Source organism: Motacilla alba, chromosome 4 (assembly GCF_015832195.1).
Source record: "Motacilla alba alba isolate MOTALB_02 chromosome 4, Motacilla_alba_V1.0_pri, whole genome shotgun sequence".
NCBI lineage: Eukaryota > Metazoa > Chordata > Aves > Passeriformes > Motacillidae > Motacilla > Motacilla alba.
The window spans coordinates 47,660,381-47,680,213 of record NC_052019.1 but is presented as its reverse complement, the minus strand read 5'-3'; the positions used below and the strand labels follow the sequence as shown (position 1 = coordinate 47,680,213).

The window sequence follows — 19,833 nt, the reverse complement described above, 5'->3', positions numbered from 1 at the left end:
ATTGCTAATGCCCTAAATAAATCGACTATCCAAAGGAAAAGACAGTTGAATGTAGTGCAAAAGGATCCTGTTGTAAGCCATAGAGCTCAGCTAACAACAGAGTGTCCTTGCCCTTCTGGGGCCTCCTTTACATCTGCCTTGAAGTTTCACTGTGTTTTCCTCAGCCATCACATACGCAGTGGGGCAGTACAGCAGGGCTGCTGGTAAGGAGCAGAGCAAATCCTTAGGGGATGTTGTGGGGTTTTGAGCCTCAGTTCACCTTGGGTATGAATGCAATCTCTCTCAAATCTGTCCTGGTCTTGCCTCTCCTCTAAGTTTCCATGTGGAAGCTCATGTTGTTTCTCTGTGTAAAAACTACAGTACCCTAAGTGCAAAACATATAAGAAATCCTTAAACTATACCATGTGTTCAACTTTCTATCCCAGCAATAATGGAAATGTCTCACTAATAAGGAGCTTTGATGTGTTACATCATCCCTTAGCCATCTGAGTTCACTGCACGTCTTTCCTCCTCTAGAGACACTGGCAGTTGCCTACAGGTGTTAACCGAGGGCACAGCTGCAGCAACTGGTCTTTAGCTAGGCCAGGGAATCACATCCCATAATATCAAATCCTGGTGTTAAGCATCATTGTAACTGCTTACACATCTTGTTCCAACGTTAAAGAAGAGATAGCTTTGTCATAGGGTTAATCAGAAACAATTTTGCACATATGCAAGTCCAGAAGATTTCAGGTTTTAGAACAGAAATTGAACTTTCTGACAATGTCATGCATGAGTGCCCTTACCTAAGTAATAACCACTCACGTCTCTTCTCAAATTTTCATTTGAGTTAGTGAAATAGGAAAAAAACCAAACCCCTAACTTCAGGAGCTTTTTCACATGTTGGAAGTTCAGTATTTAGAACTCTTTGCCAGATGCATGAGCTTCAGAGGAGAGATGCAACTGCACAACAGCACATAAGGATATGCAGCCACAAGTGAAGCCAGCTACCATACACAGACAACGGGAGCAGGAGAGTGTAAGCAGAAAGTTTAACTTACCAAACTGGAGTTTGGCAAGGCATATGGGCAAATTCACCTCCTGTCCAGAAAGTGCTAGAGGGGTTTCTTGTCTGGGAGCAATTTAGACCTCTGTGTCATCTGGCAGTGGCAGAAGGGTGCCAGCAGGATGGAGGCTGTGGCAACACCCCAGGAACAACCCAGTGAGCCATCAACAAGCATCTGACTTCTGCTTTCCCGAGTCTCATACTGATAATCAGTTGAGCACAAGTCAGCTGAGGCTTTGATCTGAGGATGCGTACTTCTGCTGGGGGAAAAAAGCCTCTGAGGAGATAAAGGTCTATCTCAGCTAACCCCAGAAGGGGAAACAACCCATCTGACATCCCACCTTTTGGTCCTTTTAGGTCCGTGAGTGCTCTGCCACAGCTATTCCCCCACCTACTTTTTCTCCTGGGAATCTTGCCCAGTTTTGCCAAAGATTGTACTCCCCTGCAGTGGGTGTATTTATTCATTCATTCATCTGAGCTGCTTTGCATTCACAAACTCCCCAGACAGAGGTGCTAAAGAAAATAAGCTATGAACCTCCAGAACTGGCTAAAACTAAAGAAAGATTTTCTCTGAAAGAAAGTGACAGAATTTCTGTTGCTGCAGAAATGTCTGTTCTGCTTGTAACAACACCTTCCACAGTACACTGATAAGAGGTGGCAGGAATATGCCAAATTTGTCCATAAAACAAACAACCAAAAAATCTCAGCTCTCATTCAGTGCCTAGTTTCCAATTTGTGCGGTGAGAAATAAAGGTACTTGCATCGATTGCATCTGAAAAAGTCAAACAGTGGTAGTCTGAATTCTAACTTGAATGCATATTGGTGGGATGAGATGCTGATCCATTTGCACAGTAATGTGCTATATTTAAGTCATGCATCGTGGCATCTTCAAAGAGGCCAGTCATAATTATGATGGATTAGACTGCAGAGTCAGTCCTAGATGCAGTAATTGTTTCACAGATGCTGATGATGTGACTTGAATTTTTAATGAATTATAGCTGAAGAAAAATATGTGGAGCTTCTGAATGGTCTGGATAAAATACAGCTATGGGAAAAGACTAAAATGACTAACTGCTGCACTTGGGGGAAGGTAGATTTACTTTGAGAGGTAGAGAGTTCTCCCCACAATGATTGTAAGGACAACCACAAAGACTTTTTAAGATGCAAGCAAGTAGGAGTACTACTTCATAGTGTCCCAGTTAAAACCAGTAATAAAGATATCATGGCCATTTATTTTTTGCCAGTTCGACATTACCAATTACATTACTTTACATTTGTTGTGATTTGTAGTTGCTTGATGAAGATTTTTACTTAGGTGTGACTTGAGGATAGTGAATAACTTGAGTGTAGACAGTGAGAGAAAGAAGTATAATGGCAAAGTTACCCCCCTCCTAGATGCATTTCAAAGAATGCAAATCTGGCGCTTTTAATGCATGAATTAACTTTGTGTTTTGAAGAACCAAATGATTTCCATGTTTTTTGCAATGTCTAACACCAGTGCCTTTTACACTGGAAGTGGTCAGAAGTTGGGGGAATATACCACGAGATCTTTGAGAATGCCATGAACAATAATTCATCTCACAAGATAACCTTGTGGGTTTTGAGAACAGCATGAACCTAAGACTCTTTTCTGACCACAGATGTGCTCCTTTGAGGGGTTTGTAAGCTAAGTTTAAAGAAATCAGGGAGCCCCCACTTCTAAAGAACATGGTGGGTTTATCTGATAGATAGTAAGGAGTTGAGAAGAAAGATTGCCAGGGAATTCCCAGAAGGAATTTGATTGCAACCCACAAGGTACACCAGAAAAAAAGCCACAAGGCAGATTTTGAGGGCCAGACAAAGTTTCTTACAGCTTAGTTGCACAGACTAAAACTTTTTTTTAAAGAAATAAATCTTTTAGAAGCATCTTGACAGCATGGTGTTAATCACTATGGTGCCCTTTATTTCATTTCATACTTGCAAAATGCAGCAGCCTATACTCATGCCTGTGATCCACCTGCAGTTTTTAGGAATGAAAGGTGTGAAGGCAAAGAATGACTTCCAAATTAGTCTGGCATTTTATTTTTGAGACACTCTGGGAGCATCGTTCTGCTGCCTGGCCTAGAATGACACATCAGAGGCATCCTTTTCACACAGCTTTCTGCTAAGCATGGAACATCGTCTCCCTGGAAAGCTGCAAAGGCTCATGTCTTGTGGTACTATAAAGCTAGGGTGGGAAATACCTCTGGAAGGGAATAAGCCTACACTACCATGTTAAAAAACCCAGGCAAGACTGATAAACAAATTTTTCCATCCCCCTGTTCTTGGCTTTCCCTGCAAAAATTCTTTTTTAAAGTATCATTACTTGCAGCGAGAACTTCTCTACTTCTGTCATTAAAAAACCCATAAATTGAGTAAAGAAAGAAAAAAACCAAACTTCAGGAGGTCAAAGTAAATCTAAAAACAAGTTTGAGGAGGAAGTGAATACAAGTTATCATATAGGTGCTTGCTGGTGAAAGTGTGCATTTGAATTGTCCTGCTACTGAAATCAGAGCAGCAAGCAGAGAGAATTCTGCTGGATGCAATGTATTTAATGAATTAATATTACTTATAAAAGCATTTTAGAATCATATTACTGAACTGAGTAAGGCAATACTGCACTGAAAACTATATAAATTACATTTAAATAACATTTAAAATTACATTTAAATTACATTAAAAAATTAATGTAGGATAAATACATAAGCAGAGCAACTATGATGGGAGAATTTTTTCAGTATAATAGGTCTTCCTACGTAGTGGCAATACCAGCCACATGTAATGCTTCTCCTGACTCTGCAGTCCAAGCAGAGCTGACCTGGAAATGGAGAACCCTTCAGATTCTCCCTTATGCAAACCAAAAATAAAAGCTTCAGAACAGACATACATATATCCAAATTTTCTCTGTGCAACTTCAAATCTGTAAGACCCACTGTCAGTCTGCCTTCTGTCATTTGTGACTGGTTGAGAACTATAAACCAACAAAGAATAAATTACAAGCAGAGTCAAACAAGGGCTTTATCTATGTTAACTGGGTCTGTGAATTCTGGGAAGATGCATGTGAGCAGGATTAGCTTGTCATTGTATGGAATTTGCTCACTGCACATTGTCAGTACTTTTATCCAGCCAAAAACTTCACTTTGTAAGTCAAGAGTATATGAGAAAATGGGATTTCCCATTCCAACAAAGAAAAGAATCCTAACTCCACAGCTTCAGAGCTCAATTCAAAACCCAAAGCACAGTTTAAGCCATGCTTGATGTCTATATGTAAATTTGAAAGGATATTGATACCTGAAAAAAAGCATTTCCATCAAACCTTTCAAAAATCACTCTACTTCTGTCAACTTTACTGATCTGCTGATGAAACTGTAAGAGTTCCTGTGGACAGCAGTCAAGTATGGCTTTGTCTTGTGTACTGTGCCACTTGCGTGGTCTTCAGGAATGCCAGTTTTAAAAAACCCCGTCAGACAGCTGAGGACAGAAAAAAAAAGTTTTCCCCTCTAATTGGAAACTTGGTGGCAATACTCCTTCAAGTCAGACAAAAGAGCTTTGGCACACTTGATCAAATTACAGGATTAGCACCAAGTCTGGGAACCACGGCTTCAACATGACTTTCTGCCTTACCAAGGGCAAAATGGGATGATAGAGGAGTCTATGCAAATCATTCAAAAGCAGAGAATACTTTTTGCACCACTACGAGAGATTTCTTCTGGTAAAAAAATCTTGTGTGTTAAATGGGGGTAAGGTTGTCACTCTGTATTTTTACTCTCTTTTTGTCTTGAAGAGCAAACCTTTAAAAAAAGGGACACCTGGGGGTGCAAGATGCACTGGGATAGAGAAACACGCCTCGGGTGCGCTTGCAGGCTCACGCTGTGTGTGGGAGCTGGTCAGGGTTTGAGCGCTGCAGGAATTGTCAGTAACTGGCTGTCCTTCAATGGAAACTAAAACTGACTTAGATTCTCTCCTGTTTCTTTTCTCTTTCAGATACGTTCAGAGGGTAGCCTTGTGGATGGCCTCAGAGCAGGCCAGATGGAACAGGACAGAACCAACCATGTTGACGGCAATAGACTGAGTCCATTTCTAATACCACAGTCTTCTCACGTTTGCCAGACAGAGCCTTCTGCAGTGAAGCTACAGAATGGGAGTCCAGCAACAGAGAGGTCTGAAGTGGAAGTAAATGGAGACCACAAGCCACTATCCAATAAAAGCAACTTTGGAGTGCCCCATCCGAAGGGAAGTCCAAACAATTGTGTGAGCCCAGACCTTTTACAAGAAAAGAAAGTATATTCCAAATATATGCAAAATGGTGGGATCAAACGCACTTTTAGTGAGCCCTCTCTGTATGGACTTCATGAAAGCAAGAAAGTGAAACAAGATAAAGAGATAAATGGAGAAAAAGCTGAGCCAGAGGACAATAGTGAAAAACCAAGTGTCTCCAACTGTTACAGTGAGAAGAAATCTGAGAGTTTTAAAAGACAAGAAAACGAAGCTTCAGATTTGATACCGTCTACAAGATACAACAGCGTTGGTTCAGAAAACCCTCATGACCTTCTGATTCAGGATGAGCAGGAGCGGGAAGATATTAATTGCCATAACAGGGACATTGTCTTACTACTTAAGAACAAGGCAGTGCCAATGCCTAATGGTGCTACAGTTTCTGCCTCTTCCATGGAAAGCATGCATGGTGAACTCCTGGAGAAAACACTGTCTCAATATTATCCAGAACATGTTTCCATAGCAATGCAGAAGAACACATCTCATATCAATGCCATTACCAGTCAGGCTACTAATGAGTTGTCCTATGAGACAACGCATTCATCCCATACCTCAGGGCAGATCACTTCCCCACAGACCTCAAACTCTGAGCTGCCTCAAGTGCCAGCTGTAGTGGTTACTGAGGTATACAACACAAAAGAATCCAGTAAACCACCTGTATTGCCAGGTAGCTGTTCACTTCAGAAACCAGATCTACAGCTAGAACAACAGATTCCAGGCTATGATCCTCACCAGTTACCTGTAGGAAACAGTAATATTCATGGAAGCATAGGGCAGATTCCCAATCAAGACCTCTCTCTAAGTTCCAGCAGTAACCTGCAAGCTCAGAGCACTGCTCTGGAAAGGTACTCTGAGCAAGCAGAAAATAATGGTGCTTTCTTTACACAGAACTCAATGTTTCACAAAGATTCCTCTACTGCTCCTGCTCCAGAAAAGAATAATGCACTGTCTGCCGCGGTGCGAGAAGGACACCACTCCTATGACAAGAGATGTGATGAAACTCTTCCTGAGGAGATAAAAAATGAAGGGCAACAGGAGGGACCAATGTCAGAAAGTCCCAGCCTCAGCCAACAACAACTTCAACCTCAGCAGAGCCTTCTGCAACAGGCACAAATGTCACAAGATGTCAGTGAAAGCAACCCACAAGCTGCTGTGGCCGCCTCGATTCCTCAGCGCCCCGAAGGAGAGACGCTGGCGTCAGAATCTCCCCTCCAAAACCTGCACGCACACAGAAGTGAGGGTGAGTTGCAACAACACTATCAGCATTTCCCAGGACAGAGAGAACCTGAGACTCCTCCTGACAAAGAAAAGGACCAAGTGAAAGAGCCTGTACAACAGGCTCAACATTATTCAAAACCAGCCTGGATAGAACTGGTTTCCACCCAGTTCCGCCAGGGAGAGCCTCCCCAGAAGCCCAGCGAAGCATTATTGCGGTCAATTCTTCAGTACCAGGCAAGCACAGCCCAAACAGTTTATACAAAACAGTATGCTGGAAGTCCTGATTCATTAAACGGGCCTTCAGGACAGGCCCAGAGCCAGAAAATAATGCAACAGGAACAATTTCCTTCGCTGTACAAAAGCGAGAGCTCCCAGCTGCAGCCGCATCCCCCAGCTGACCAGCAGCTGCCGTTCCAGAAAAACTCACCACAGCCACAGCTCACAAAGGTGGATTCCCTTCTCAAGTCCCAAGTGCAGCAACAGCCTCCACAGCAGCTCCACTTCCAGCCAAGATCAGAACAAGCTGAACAGCCTTTAGGGGCCCCCTTGAAACAGCAGCACTTGAATCCCCAGCCAGCGGAAAACGGGCAATTCCTGCATTCACACATCTTGCAACAGATGCTGCGAAAACAGGCACATCCAGTGCAACTGCCATGCAGTCCACAGCTAACCCCAAACCAGCAGCAGGCTCCACAAATGAAAACTAAAGACCTGCCCCAAGCTGTATCCCACCCCCAAAGCAATGCTGAGCAGCCTCTAGACAGGACGTCCTTCAATCAACTTAAAGCAGATGAATGTTTCCAAACTGGGAGTAAGTACGCTAAATCAGCTGCATTCCCACTGCCTAACCCTCAGCTAGGACTAGAGCAGGTACAGACCATGAACAACAAAGCTCCCCTTTACACTCAGAAGGCAAATACCAGTCTCCAGCACCCTTGCACAAACAACAGACACCTGATTTCCGAGAAGAAAGGGAACGCCGCAAATATGGAACGCTTCGGAGCCAACAAAATGCAGGACTTGCAGCATGTGCAGTATTTTTCAAATAACTTGACCGCGAAGCAAGATGTGAATCATTGTTTTCAAGAACAAGAGCAACAGACACAACAAGCCTCAGTTCTGCAGTTGCCACCCCTCCAGCCCTCACAGGGCTATGGTGCTAGTCTGAACCAAGACCTCCCGAGCAAACAAGCTCCACAGATCCCTCAGCAGTACTTACCACACGGCCAATCTGCCCCCCATGCCCAAGACCAGAGAGGCTGTCATTTGCAGTCCCAGACTCCTAAGGATTTTCAAAAGCATGCTGCTCTGCGGTGGCATCTTTTGCAAAAACAGGAGCAACAAGCATACCAGCAACCGAAAACTGAGATTGGTCCCAGTGCAGCACGCAAGCCTATAAAAATTGAAGCTGGCACAAAGTCTAATGCCTGCATGCGCCCATCAGCTGGACAGCTGGAAAACAAAATGTGGAAAAAAACAATTAAACAAGAGAATCAGCACTTTGGCTGCGAGAACATGCAACAAAAGAGCATCATTGAGACAATGGAGCAGCAGCTAAAACAGATACAGGTCAAATCACTGTTTGATCATAAGACTTTTACTCTCAAATCACCCAAACATGTGAAGGTTGAAACAGCAGGCCCTATTACCATCCTATCACGAAATACCAGTGCTGCAGATTTTGACACTCAAACCCCAATCTCAGATCAGCAAGCAAACTTGTCTGCTGAGAAAACCCCGACCAAAAGAACAGCTGGAACTGTTCTCAATAATTTTTTAGACTCACCTTCCAAGCTATTGGATACGCCTGTAAAAAATTTATTGGACACACCTGCCAAAACCCAGTATGATTTCCCATCTTGCAGCTGTGTTGGTAAGTGCTGAGACATACTAAAAACATAATAGTTCACAGGAAGGAAATGAGCCTTCAAGTTGAGATCACAGGGTTAGTTGGATGTTTTTGTTGGAAGATTTTTTTGAGGTTTTTAAAGAACAGTAATTAGTGAAGACTTATAAAACGGGGATTTTACACACTTATGCCTACTCCACTTACCAACCCTACACATGGCCCCCTTCTCATTATTTCATAAAGCAGTTACCTGTTTGATTTCTCAGTCAGAATGCTTGTGGCTTCAGATCCATTCTCCTTGAGCAGCAGACATGTGACAACATACTGATAAAAAATAGGTCATAACTTTATGACCTAATTTATTTGTCAAGGTTAGATACAGCTTTTAGAAAAACTATCCTGGTCCAAAACTTTAGAGCCTTATGGCCATTTTTTGCTGTAACAGTGCAATTGTTGAAATTTCCCTTAGTATAGCCTAAGAAAAAACAGATGTCAGATTATTCCTCACTTGTTGCAAGATTTTATCCCCCTTTTCAGGCATTTGTCTCTTGTGAGGTTAAAGGAATCCACAGTTTCATAGAGAAACTACACAAGCAGCACCAAAAAAAGCAGTGGGGAGACCCTTGTTGTTGCTTGATGGCAAACTCTGTCTCCAAGAGCTGGAAAAAGAGAGCAGAGGGAAGCAGAGTGACAGGCATGGTCCCCTAGCCCAAGTTTTCATACAGTACTGACACTGCACATAGCCAAGTGTAACTGGCACTTTCAGACTCTACTGTAAACTATTCAGGTTGAGACAAAAGGTTCAGCACCAAAAATGAGAAGGAGAAAATAAAAATCCTTGTTACAGTTTCAGTTACTAGGCTTTTGTATCGACTATGAAAAAGGAAAGTTGAATTAATGCTCATGCAAAATGCAAAATGGACCTTTTTGCCTTTTTGACTGTTGGGGCTGTGTCTCAGAGATGACATGTGGGAACAAAAACAGGAAATAGTGTATTTCTAGAGCTCCCAGAAAGAACTCTAGAAGCCAGTTCCTTGCTCTTCCTTGTTTGATAAGAAACAACCTTCAAAATATAGGTTTGTTTGAAAACACAGTTGTCATTTTGGGGGTTTTTTTTATATTGTTTCTTCCATATAGTTAGCACAAGTTTTTCTGGTACTTATTTCCTTATCCTCACTTTTTTTTTTTTTCATACTGAAACCACTAAGCAAACTTAAGAACATATCTTCCATTAACATTTTAATTCTTCAATCCTAGACACTAGGAAGTACAAGAGTATGAAACTCTCTCTGAAGAACCCAGTGCCACAGCATAATCTATAGGTTTATTGCTCTTTCTTATCAATATTGTCCTTGAGAAGACTAAATTAAGCCATTCCCCACTGACATGTTCATATTTATACCATGCCTTCATCGTGCTTCCAGAGGCTGGCTGTCAAGAGCAGCATCACCCATCCAGCCTGTGGAGTTAGCTTGCCAGAAAGCATCGAGTCAGCATTCAGACATCAGCCAGCACAGCTCCACCTTCTCCTGAGCCCAAGCAGGGCCTGGCCATTTCTTTCACACAGCTGGAGCCTGCTTCCTGGTATCAAACAAAACATACAGCGTGTGTTGTGACTGCTGATATGGTCCTACCTACACATAGAAAACTGAGGCCACATTCTTGGCATACAAGGGTTTTTACCAGGCCTTGAGCTTAATTTTTTTCAGGAAACTTGGGGTTTTTTTTCATTTCACAGTCTTTCCGTGGGTGGCAGGAATTCTCTGTGTAACCTCAGTGGCCAGTTTTTCAAGTTGTAAGTTCCTGCACTGTAAAAAAACAAGTACAATACAGCTCCCTAACATCAATATTTACTACTGTTATCCCATTTATCCTCCTTTCTATATACTGGGAGAGGAGGAAGCAGGAGAAGGAGAAACAATTGTTCGCTGATAACAGGAAAATGCCAATTTGAATGTCAGTGTGGAGCCTGAGATGTGGAATAAGTGTTTGTACTAGGGAAAGGCACCTAGTCCCCATCACAGCTGTTTGCAGGATTGGCCATCGCTTTGCATGTTTAGTACAAACTGTGTGGGCAGATACCTTAGACATAAGTGCTTGAAAACTGACCCCAGCCCATACAGCAGGCTTCTAACAAGATAGAGGTAAGCTTTGCAATGTGACATTTTACATGAAAGAATTAAGCTTCAAAGTAATAATCTTTATTTTGTTTTAAACAGAGCAAATTATTGAAAAAGATGAAGGTCCCTTCTATACACATCTAGGAGCCGGTCCTAATGTGGCAGCTATTAGAGAAATCATGGAAGAAAGGTAATTAGTGCAAAGGCACAGAGCAGATTAACTTTTATCCTTTTGTGGACGTCAGAATTTTTCCAGCTTTTGCACATAAAGAAATAAACAACTGCAAATCAAGTAATTACTTGTAGGCTTAGCTACTCCAGTGTTGCCAACATTACGCACCCTGCTATTCACCAGAGAGTCACAATATTTGACAGGGCTAATAGCCTGCTGGCTGGCACGGGCTGTGCCCTGGCAGACAGATGCCAGCAAACCCAAGCCGGAACAAGTTCTCACCAGCCTGCCAAGCAAGGCGGCTGGCAGTGGCTGCAAAGGCAGGCATGGAGCTGGTGTTCCCTCTGGCTAGGAGAATGCCAGCGGAGAAGGAGGATGAAGAGCAGAATACCAAATTGCAGCATTAGTTTCCCCTCACAAAATTGCTAAATGTCTAAATCTCATTCATTCGTGTCCAGAGGAGTGCCACAAATTTGCTGGATGGGATTTCAGCCCAAGAATTGATAAGATGTGTTGTGAGAAAACATTCCCCTGCCTTGGAGTATTGCACAAACCCAGTCTTATCTTGATTATGGACAATCCCCTCTCATCATGTTGCATCCTGTGGTGTATTTATTACATCAATGCTAACCAAACCAGGAATTTTTAAAGGCACAGAAAAGATTTATGATAGGCACTGTTTAAAAAGATGAGAAAGCACAGACCCCACCAGCCTACCTATGATACACAAATTAAAAGCTGTCACAAAAGTGACTTCTGCATTACTTGTAGCCAATAATGACCAGATTTTTAGAGGTATCTGGGAATTCAGTTCCCCCCTGAACAAAGAAGCAAAACTATTCAGTTAAGTCAGAGACAGATGGGAATTTGGTTTGTTAGTACCTTAAAAATCTGGACTCCAGAACAGCAGTGAAGCTCCAGCTAGTTGCAGGACCAAAAGCAAGTAGGCATTATTGCAGTGCTGGGTCTGAGCTAAGGAGCACCATTTCTTAGCAAGGTCTGTTAGCTTGTGTCCATCACTGCATAACCATGGGGCACTTGTAGCCTATTAAACCCTCCAGATTAAATCCTAAAGTGCTTTCTCTTTCTTAGCACCTCTTTCCCTGAGACTCTTGTGCATAGCTTGCCCCAGGAATTTTCAGCTTTGGGAGCAGCTCGAGTGCATGTAAACTACATAAATCAGCTTCCTTCTGGGAAGGGAGAGTGAACACTGATTCTCTGAAGAAATTCTTTACCATCTGTTATCTCCAGAGCTCTAATCAACTGGTTCTTTAGTATTTACAAATTATAAATAAAAGAGGAAAGTCATTCATGTTGTAATGTCAATTATAAAGATGAATTTTTTACGGTTTTTTTTTTTACGTTGGAAAGTAATTTTTCATTCTTAATATTGACCTGACTTTTTTTTTTTTAATTTAATTTAATTTCATGTTGGCAGAAGGAAATTAGGAGATATCATAGGTATTGTGCAACTAATCAGCCAGGTTCAGCAGAGTATAGCAGCAGCCACTTGAGCAATGACTAGTGTTCAACTGTATGGTGTGAACTATGAAAGTCTCTGACTGAAGAACTCCAGAACTCATTAGTTAATTTTGTATCCCCAAGTAAAAAAACCCAAACCCTTCACTATAAAGATACTCTCAAGCACACATGTTCAGTTGGTGACATTAATCACAACTCAACCACTTTTAAATTGGTTTCCCATGCATATGGTTTGACTGTTAAGGTATCAGCGCTGCTAAAGAAGCCAGGATTTGGATTTAGACTTACAATTCATATTTTAGCTAAACCAGAACTAATTTCTTGCAGAATCCACAGCAGATACAGACATTTTACCTCTTCCTTCTCCCAAGTCCTACTTCATGCTTAGTGAGATTTGCTCTAGTTTTACAGCCAATCATCTTTGGCCTGAAAGCAAGCATGACAAACATCAGGCACTAATTCCTTTCTGACAGCTGAAAAAATTTGGGACGAAGTCCATTTAATTTCCAGTGTGTAATATACAACATACTTCTATAGAGGCATCCACACAATTGTCCTGCAATCCAGATTAGAAAACTGATAGAACATGTAAAGATTTAAAAATGGTTTTTTGAATGTGGTTAATTAAAGAAACAAATAAATACTAATATCCAAGCCTAAGCAAGAAAAAGTGGCCTAACAGTTGCCTGCATAACATGTGTAGTACAACTTGATTTTGTTTGTATAATTTCCTGTGACACTGAAACTTCACAATGAGATCACATCTAAAAATAAGCATTTTTCGTTTCCTTTACAGGACAAAAGTTTAAATACAGATAGTGGCCCTTAAATATGTCACCAAGATTTTAGTGCAAAAATAAGAGGAAAAAGGGTCAAAAGTCCTTAAGGCATCACTAAATGGCTGCATAACAGGAATATACCTTGATTAGTCTGTCAGTAAAGGCAAAGAATAAGGAGACTGATTTAGTTAGTCCCCACACTTGGCTATTAAAAGTTAACAGCAGTGAGAGTGGCAGAATTCCAGAAATGGTGATGGAAGGGCAGTTTGCCCAGTGCCCAAGGAGCAGCCAAGTGGCCAGGGTAGCTCAGTCTGTAGCACTGTGGCCACTGCAGGCTCTGCCCCGGCCTCCCCTGAGCCCTGGTGTGCTCCTGGGCTCAGCAGGTGGGCAATCCCAGAGAAATGCCTGGAACTGGCTCAACACATGCAGCACTTTTTATTGAGTCAAGATATCCTTCCCGTGGCATTTGCCACATATCTCCACCTAGAAAGTGGATCCTCTTTGCTCTGGCAACAGCGCTGCTTGCATATGGAGCTAGAGCCTGCCTTGAGAGCGTGATCCCCTTGTTTAAACGCTTCAACCTGAGCTGAGCTTGCCCACCTTGGCTGCAAAAAGGCACACGAATGGTGTTATTTGAGGGCACCTGGTGATCCTCTCTGGAGTACAGAATTCGAGTAGAAGTAAATAAGTAACAATTAATGAGAGGATTATAAAGTTAAAAAAAAACAGATATGAAGCAAATTAATCCTGACTTAACTGATTCACACTAAGCCAGCAACAAGTGCAGAAAATTAATAAAGTGACTGTTACATGCCAGCTGTTCCATGACAACTTAATTACGTACATTGCACAGAAACAACTTCAACCCAGAAATTAAAATAAAAATATAAGATGCTTCACCAAAATAAGGAGACTTCTTAAAAAAAAAAATCACTTTTCAAAATGTCATGTTTAACAAATGCTCTAAAGAAATGGCTAAAATATTAGGTAATATTAATGTGATACTGATAATTTTAACCCATCTGGGATGTATTAAAGACATGTGCCTCTCCTAATATATCATTCCACCAGAGTAATAAAATCATGAAGACAAACCACATTGCACATCTTTCCCTGTAATTCATGGTATTTATTTTTCTAAGATAAGACTGGCAAATGTGCTCCATCTTTTCAGTGTTCACACAGAACCACACAAATCTGCTTACTGCACATATTTTTGTTTTGTTTAAGATTTGGACAGAAGGGTAAAGCTATAAGGATTGAGAGGGTTGTCTACACTGGGAAAGAAGGCAAAAGTTCTCAAGGATGTCCAATTGCTAAATGGGTAAGTGATGTAAACAAATTAATCTAGTTCGGTATGATGGTTCGTGTGGCTGACAACAGCGACATGTCCTGTTAACTGACACTAGGAAACTTCAAATAGCTCAACAGCAGCAGTAATATGGGGTGCCTGTAGCCTGCTCCCATCCCTCTCTCATTCCATTGACTTGTTGCATGGAGAATAGCAAGAATAAAATTTAGTTCAAAGGTATGAAAACCTAAGAAGAAGAGCGTGTTTGCTCTAAGTTTCGCACCACCTGACATTTTCATTGCTGTTTAATTTTAGACTACAAATAACTCCAGTAAGTGTACCACTGTTATGCCTTTAAAATACCCTCCCAGTTTGAGAGAGCTGGTAGGACACCCTCTTAGCAAACACTGTCGTACTGAGATGGGGAAAGACAGCATGAGGAAAAACTAATGCATTATAGTTTTTATGCATGCCAGATTAATGTTTGTATGTAATAAGAGGAGGTTACAAAACTGTGAGGCTGGTTATGAGTAGGGCTGCTTAAGTTTGGAAGGCAAGGGGAGAGAGCTCCCGTGTCCAGTTATTTAGTCCCTTCCTTACTGCCTGCCTTTGCCTGCATGCTTCCTGCCCTAAGACAGGTGTCCACTACCCAGCTCTGAGTGGAGAGACACCTCACTGCTCACTTCCTCTTGCTCACCAATCAATCTGGGCCACACTCCTAACACAGATTCAGGAGACGAATCCTACTGAATCAGAGCATGGAAGATACTTTTACAAACCTGGTTTCCACCACCACAGCTTTCCAGGCCATTAGTCAACCTCTTAGAGTCCGCTTCATTAAACGCAAAGGGTAGCCCTGCCATATCACAGTGAGGAAAACAGACTGAACTGCCAGAAGCAAAGAGGAGAATACAAGTAGAAGTAAGCTCCCCACATGCACAGTAATGCTGAGGTTTCCTACTCTCTTGCTCTTCACATTAAGAATGGCATCGTTTGTGTTGGGGCTCTGGGGTGTGTGTTGCTGTGCATGCAGGTAGTCCGCAGAAGCAGTCAGGAGGAGAAGCTGCTCTGCTTGGTGCGCGAGCGAGCGGGACACACGTGTGAGACAGCCGTCATCGTCATTCTCATCCTGGTCTGGGAGGGAATCCCAACCAGCCTGGCCGACAGGCTGTACTCGGAGCTCACCGACACCCTGAGGAAGTACGGCACGCTCACCAACCGGCGCTGCGCCCTGAACGAAGAGTAAGTGGAGCAAAGGCTGTGCTCACCAAACCTGCAGCTCCATCTTCAGACCCAGCACCTCTACTCATGCTGTTACCCTGAAACATCTAAATAACATCTACGACCTTCCCAGCTGTTTCATGTGGTTTGAAAACCCACAAGCTTTGTAGGAAACCCAAAGTAAACACTCTTGTAAATAGGAAAAAAACATTTTCTCAGAGTTGTGAAGCATCTCAAGATATTTAAAACAAGAGATCTCAGCAGGGGCCAGGATACCTGATACCTCAACACTGAAATAAAAGCTGGATGCACTAAATCATACGTGTGTAAGCTGACACAAACTAGCCTCAGTCTAAAGAAATTGCACCGTATCTCTTTCCCATGCTTTTCTGAGAGACAAGAACATTTAGACCAAAATTACCACAGCTATCACTGTATGTTACTTTGACTTCATGGGTAGAGTCATATTTCAGGAATTATTGCTTAGCCCCTGTCAGAGGGCTCCCACATTCCTGCAGGGCTGTCAGCACAAGCCCCTGAGAAACTATGAATATCAGTACCTAACAAGGCACCACAGAAACATACCCTCACCCAAGCAAAGCCATGTTTCTCACACAAGTGTAGAACACCCCCAAAGATCCTGCTTTGTAACCACGAAATTATTCACTCTGATAAATTATTCTGTTATGATGTGTATGTCTCCCTCTTGCATTTCTACATTATTTACTGGTGGAAGATTATCCACACCGCTGATTCCCTGGAGCACTGGCAGAACGCTGGTGGCCACTGCCAGAGCACCACAGGGGGACCTGCCTGCTGCTAACAGCTGTGTTCTCTTATCTTTTAGACGGACTTGTGCATGCCAAGGGCTGGACCCTGAAACTTGTGGTGCTTCATTTTCTTTCGGTTGCTCCTGGAGCATGTACTACAATGGTTGTAAGTTTGCCAGAAGCAAGATTCCAAGAAAGTTTAAGCTGATGGGGGATGACCCAAAAGAGGTTGGTGTCCATTTCTGAAATGAGCTTCATTTGCAAAGAAATGTTTTCTGTCGCTCTGTAAATAGAGATACAGTACAAGAGAGCAGGACCTGAGGCCTCCCTAAGTGCTGTACATGTAGGGTAATTAAATAACTGCCAGTCAAAACCAATTGATTCCAGTCACTGAGCCAGCTGAATTGACTGTCCAAATTCTGACAGCTGGTAAAAGCCCTGAGACTTGAAACCATGTTTGCAGGCTTTCACAATTAGAGGAGAAGGCATGGCCTGAATAATTCTGGCTGTATTAGGCCTGCAATTGAGCATTCCCCAGTGGCACAATGGAAGGTTTACCAGCTAATGGCACATAACACTGCAACTGGGAACCAGAGCAGACTGGTTCATTGGAGACAAACATGATAAAACTCTGAGATGACAATAGGAAGAAGAGGATAGGAAGACTCATTCTACATACAGTCCTGCCCCACTGAATGTTTCCAGACTGAGCTCTGTGTTACAACAAACTGGCAAAAGTTTAAAACGAGCCAGAGTAATAAACATTGACCTTAGCCTGGACACAAGATACCCTGAAGTTATGACTGCAGTGACTCCTGGACACCTCCAGCAAGTCATGTGAAGCTCCAGTGGCCCAGTCTGCTTTCTGGCAAGGATGTGCAGATTTAGTCCCTTGCCTGTGTACTGGCATGTTAGTTTCACTGTGTTCTGATGTCTCACACAAATCCAAGCATTACTCTCTCATAATCAGAGAGACAGGTAACTGCACATCCTACAGCCTGTGCTGAAAAGAGTGCACTGTTCAGAATATCATCATAACTAACACACAGGTTTTCCTGCCCACTGCTCTTCTACAGCACCAAGAACTACAGAATAGCTCTCCTCCATACATGCTGTACATGGCACATACACACATGCATGTGGCACAAAGCCTTCTTTATCACAGCCTGCAAACCTAAACTACCTACATTGCTAAGATGGATACCTGGCCAGAGCACACCAAGGCGCTCTTCTGACTTGCATTCTTGGATTTACTTCCTATGGAAGCCAGATTTATGCAGGAAAGAGGCCTTTACCCTCCAGTCCTGGTCCCAAAGTTAGGGGCAGCCAAAGCATGCATCCAGACCAGGGGCTTGGTTCCATAGCACAGACACAGTTTATAGGCAGCACAAACAGAATCCTCACCAATAAAAACTAGAAGGTAGACTAACAAATGCTAACCTACAGGCCATACAAAAGCTCCACATTCTGGCAGCAGGCACGAGGTCACAGCAAGATATTTTTTGACAATTTCATGTCAAACCAAATGAGGATATTATAATGCCAACTTTCAACACACCAAATGCATTCCTCTCTGAAACCTGTTTTCTCCCAGCTCTTCACATCTTCCTTAAATGCAAAAACTCCTAAAAACAAATATGCCACTCCAGTATGCCACCATTCTGTATGCACTTAAAATTGAAGATCTAATAAACCTCTCACAGGTGAGGTTTTGAATTTGGGATTCTCATCCTTAGATGATGGGGAACAACTCTGGAGTATGTTATTAGATTTTTTTTTTTAAATGCTTTATTTTGACAGTGTGCAATTTAGAGAAAAAAGGAAGTGTGGTCATTCCCACCTCCATATCACAATTACTAGAAACATCCATTCATTGCTTAAGGATTGGAAACTTTTTGAAGGCTGCAATATTTAAATATTTTTAAAATTCTGCATATAAAAATATTTCAGTATGTCAAAGTGTGGTCACTGCAATGTGCAAAACCCTTAAATTAGCCATATTTTCTTGGATCATTCTGATGTTATTTCTCTCAAGCTTTCTGAAGAGTATTATTTTCCCACAACTCCAAAAAAGGAAAATAATGAGGATTATCACACTTAGATCTAAAACATATCTATGCTGAAGAATGTGATTTTTCTTAATATAAAACAAATTAAGGGTACAGTATATGATTTGTATTGCAGGTTTTCCACTACACTGCTATAACTGTTCCATTCCTTTAAAGGCCTTAGAGCAAAGAAATTAAAAGGAGATTCACAACAGTCACTGTCTAAACACCAGTGATATTGGTTTATGCCTTTACAGAACTGTCAGTGTAAACACAATTGTGTAAAGACTCCAACTTGTTGGATCCCAGATGTACAGTATGGAAATGTCATTGAACCCTGTTTCATCTCTAACAGGAGGAAAAACTAGAATCCCATTTGCAGAATCTGTCAACCCTGATGGCACCTACCTACAAGAAGCTTGCACCTGATGCATATAACAACCAGGTATGATGGGGGGAAAAAAGGAATATGAGCAGTCATGGAAATAACCTGATTTTTAACATACTTCCCAATGCTTCAGCCTTGCATCAAACCATCATATACATTTTGTGCTAACATTTCTTTGATATCAGCATGAAGACAAATAGAAATGAACAATTTCACTTAAAATACTGTCACAAGTAAAACTAGCAGGATTTGGTCCACTAAATAGAATTAATCTTTTTGGTTACATCAACACGACAACACGAAAATTATTTCACTCTTCAGCTCCAAAATACAAATTTCTTGATTTAGCATGAATTACCATCCAAACCAACAAAGCTGCCATGTATATGGCATGAAATTGGCAACAGTTTACACTCAAGTTGTGAAGCCACAATTTCAGTTCTGCTGTCTCAAGCAGCAGATGAATTTAGTTTTTACCAAAACAGCCTTTATAAACATGCTTTTAAAGTGAAGTTCTATATTTGAATACGCTCAGCCCTGTGTATGCACACACGTGCCTGCACCAGTCTCCTTGCATGAGGGGATCTGCTCTCAGACATGTTCAGAGCTCTGACGAGCTTCCCACTGTGGCTGTGCCTGGTCTATATTTCATTACAAAATGTCTTTCAGATAGTTACATCAAAATTTGACGGCACACCACTTGCAAACATGTAACTGTTTACCTTATTTTCATTGCTCAGGTTCACTACTGTTAGGAACATTCACAGAACTTACAGTTCCCAAACTTTCAGCATCTACTTCAAACAGTGGTATCACCCTGCTTTCCTATTGACAGCACTGTACAACCAGCACAAGACAGATTCTCAGCTTTAACAGAACACAGTAAATTAACACAAAACTGTCCATTATTATCTGCTGCAAAATTCACTCCTTTACTGTGTATTTAGTAGCAGCTAGACAGGGTAAGCAGACTCAGGGCAGACTTACCCAGTTTCACTTACCTGATCTGGTAATGCTTGGAGACTCATTATGGAGAAAACTGTGGCTGTGTGCCCACTAGCTGTGGTTATCTGTCCAAATATCTGAGAGACATTCTGCAAGAGAAAATAGGAAGAGAAAGAAAAGAAAAATGAGCTGGTGAACAATAAATTGATTCT

At 41.9% G+C, this 19,833-nt stretch overlaps 1 protein-coding gene across 3 annotated transcripts in view; it reads left to right on the top strand.

Moving 5' to 3' along the window:
- The window catches only part of TET2 (tet methylcytosine dioxygenase 2), a 71,574-nt gene that overhangs the window by 42,543 nt on the left and 9,198 nt on the right, over positions 1-19,833 (top strand). For all 3 annotated transcript variants that reach the window (XM_038134366.1, XM_038134365.1, XM_038134364.1), the window contains exons 2-7: positions 5,048-8,429; positions 10,625-10,715; positions 14,189-14,282; positions 15,283-15,491; positions 16,318-16,468; positions 18,644-18,733. In XM_038134366.1, coding sequence (XP_037990294.1) covers positions 5,048-8,429; positions 10,625-10,715; positions 14,189-14,282; positions 15,283-15,491; positions 16,318-16,468; positions 18,644-18,733 — 4,017 coding nt within the window. The remainder of the gene's footprint in view (positions 1-5,047; positions 8,430-10,624; positions 10,716-14,188; positions 14,283-15,282; positions 15,492-16,317; positions 16,469-18,643; positions 18,734-19,833) is intronic.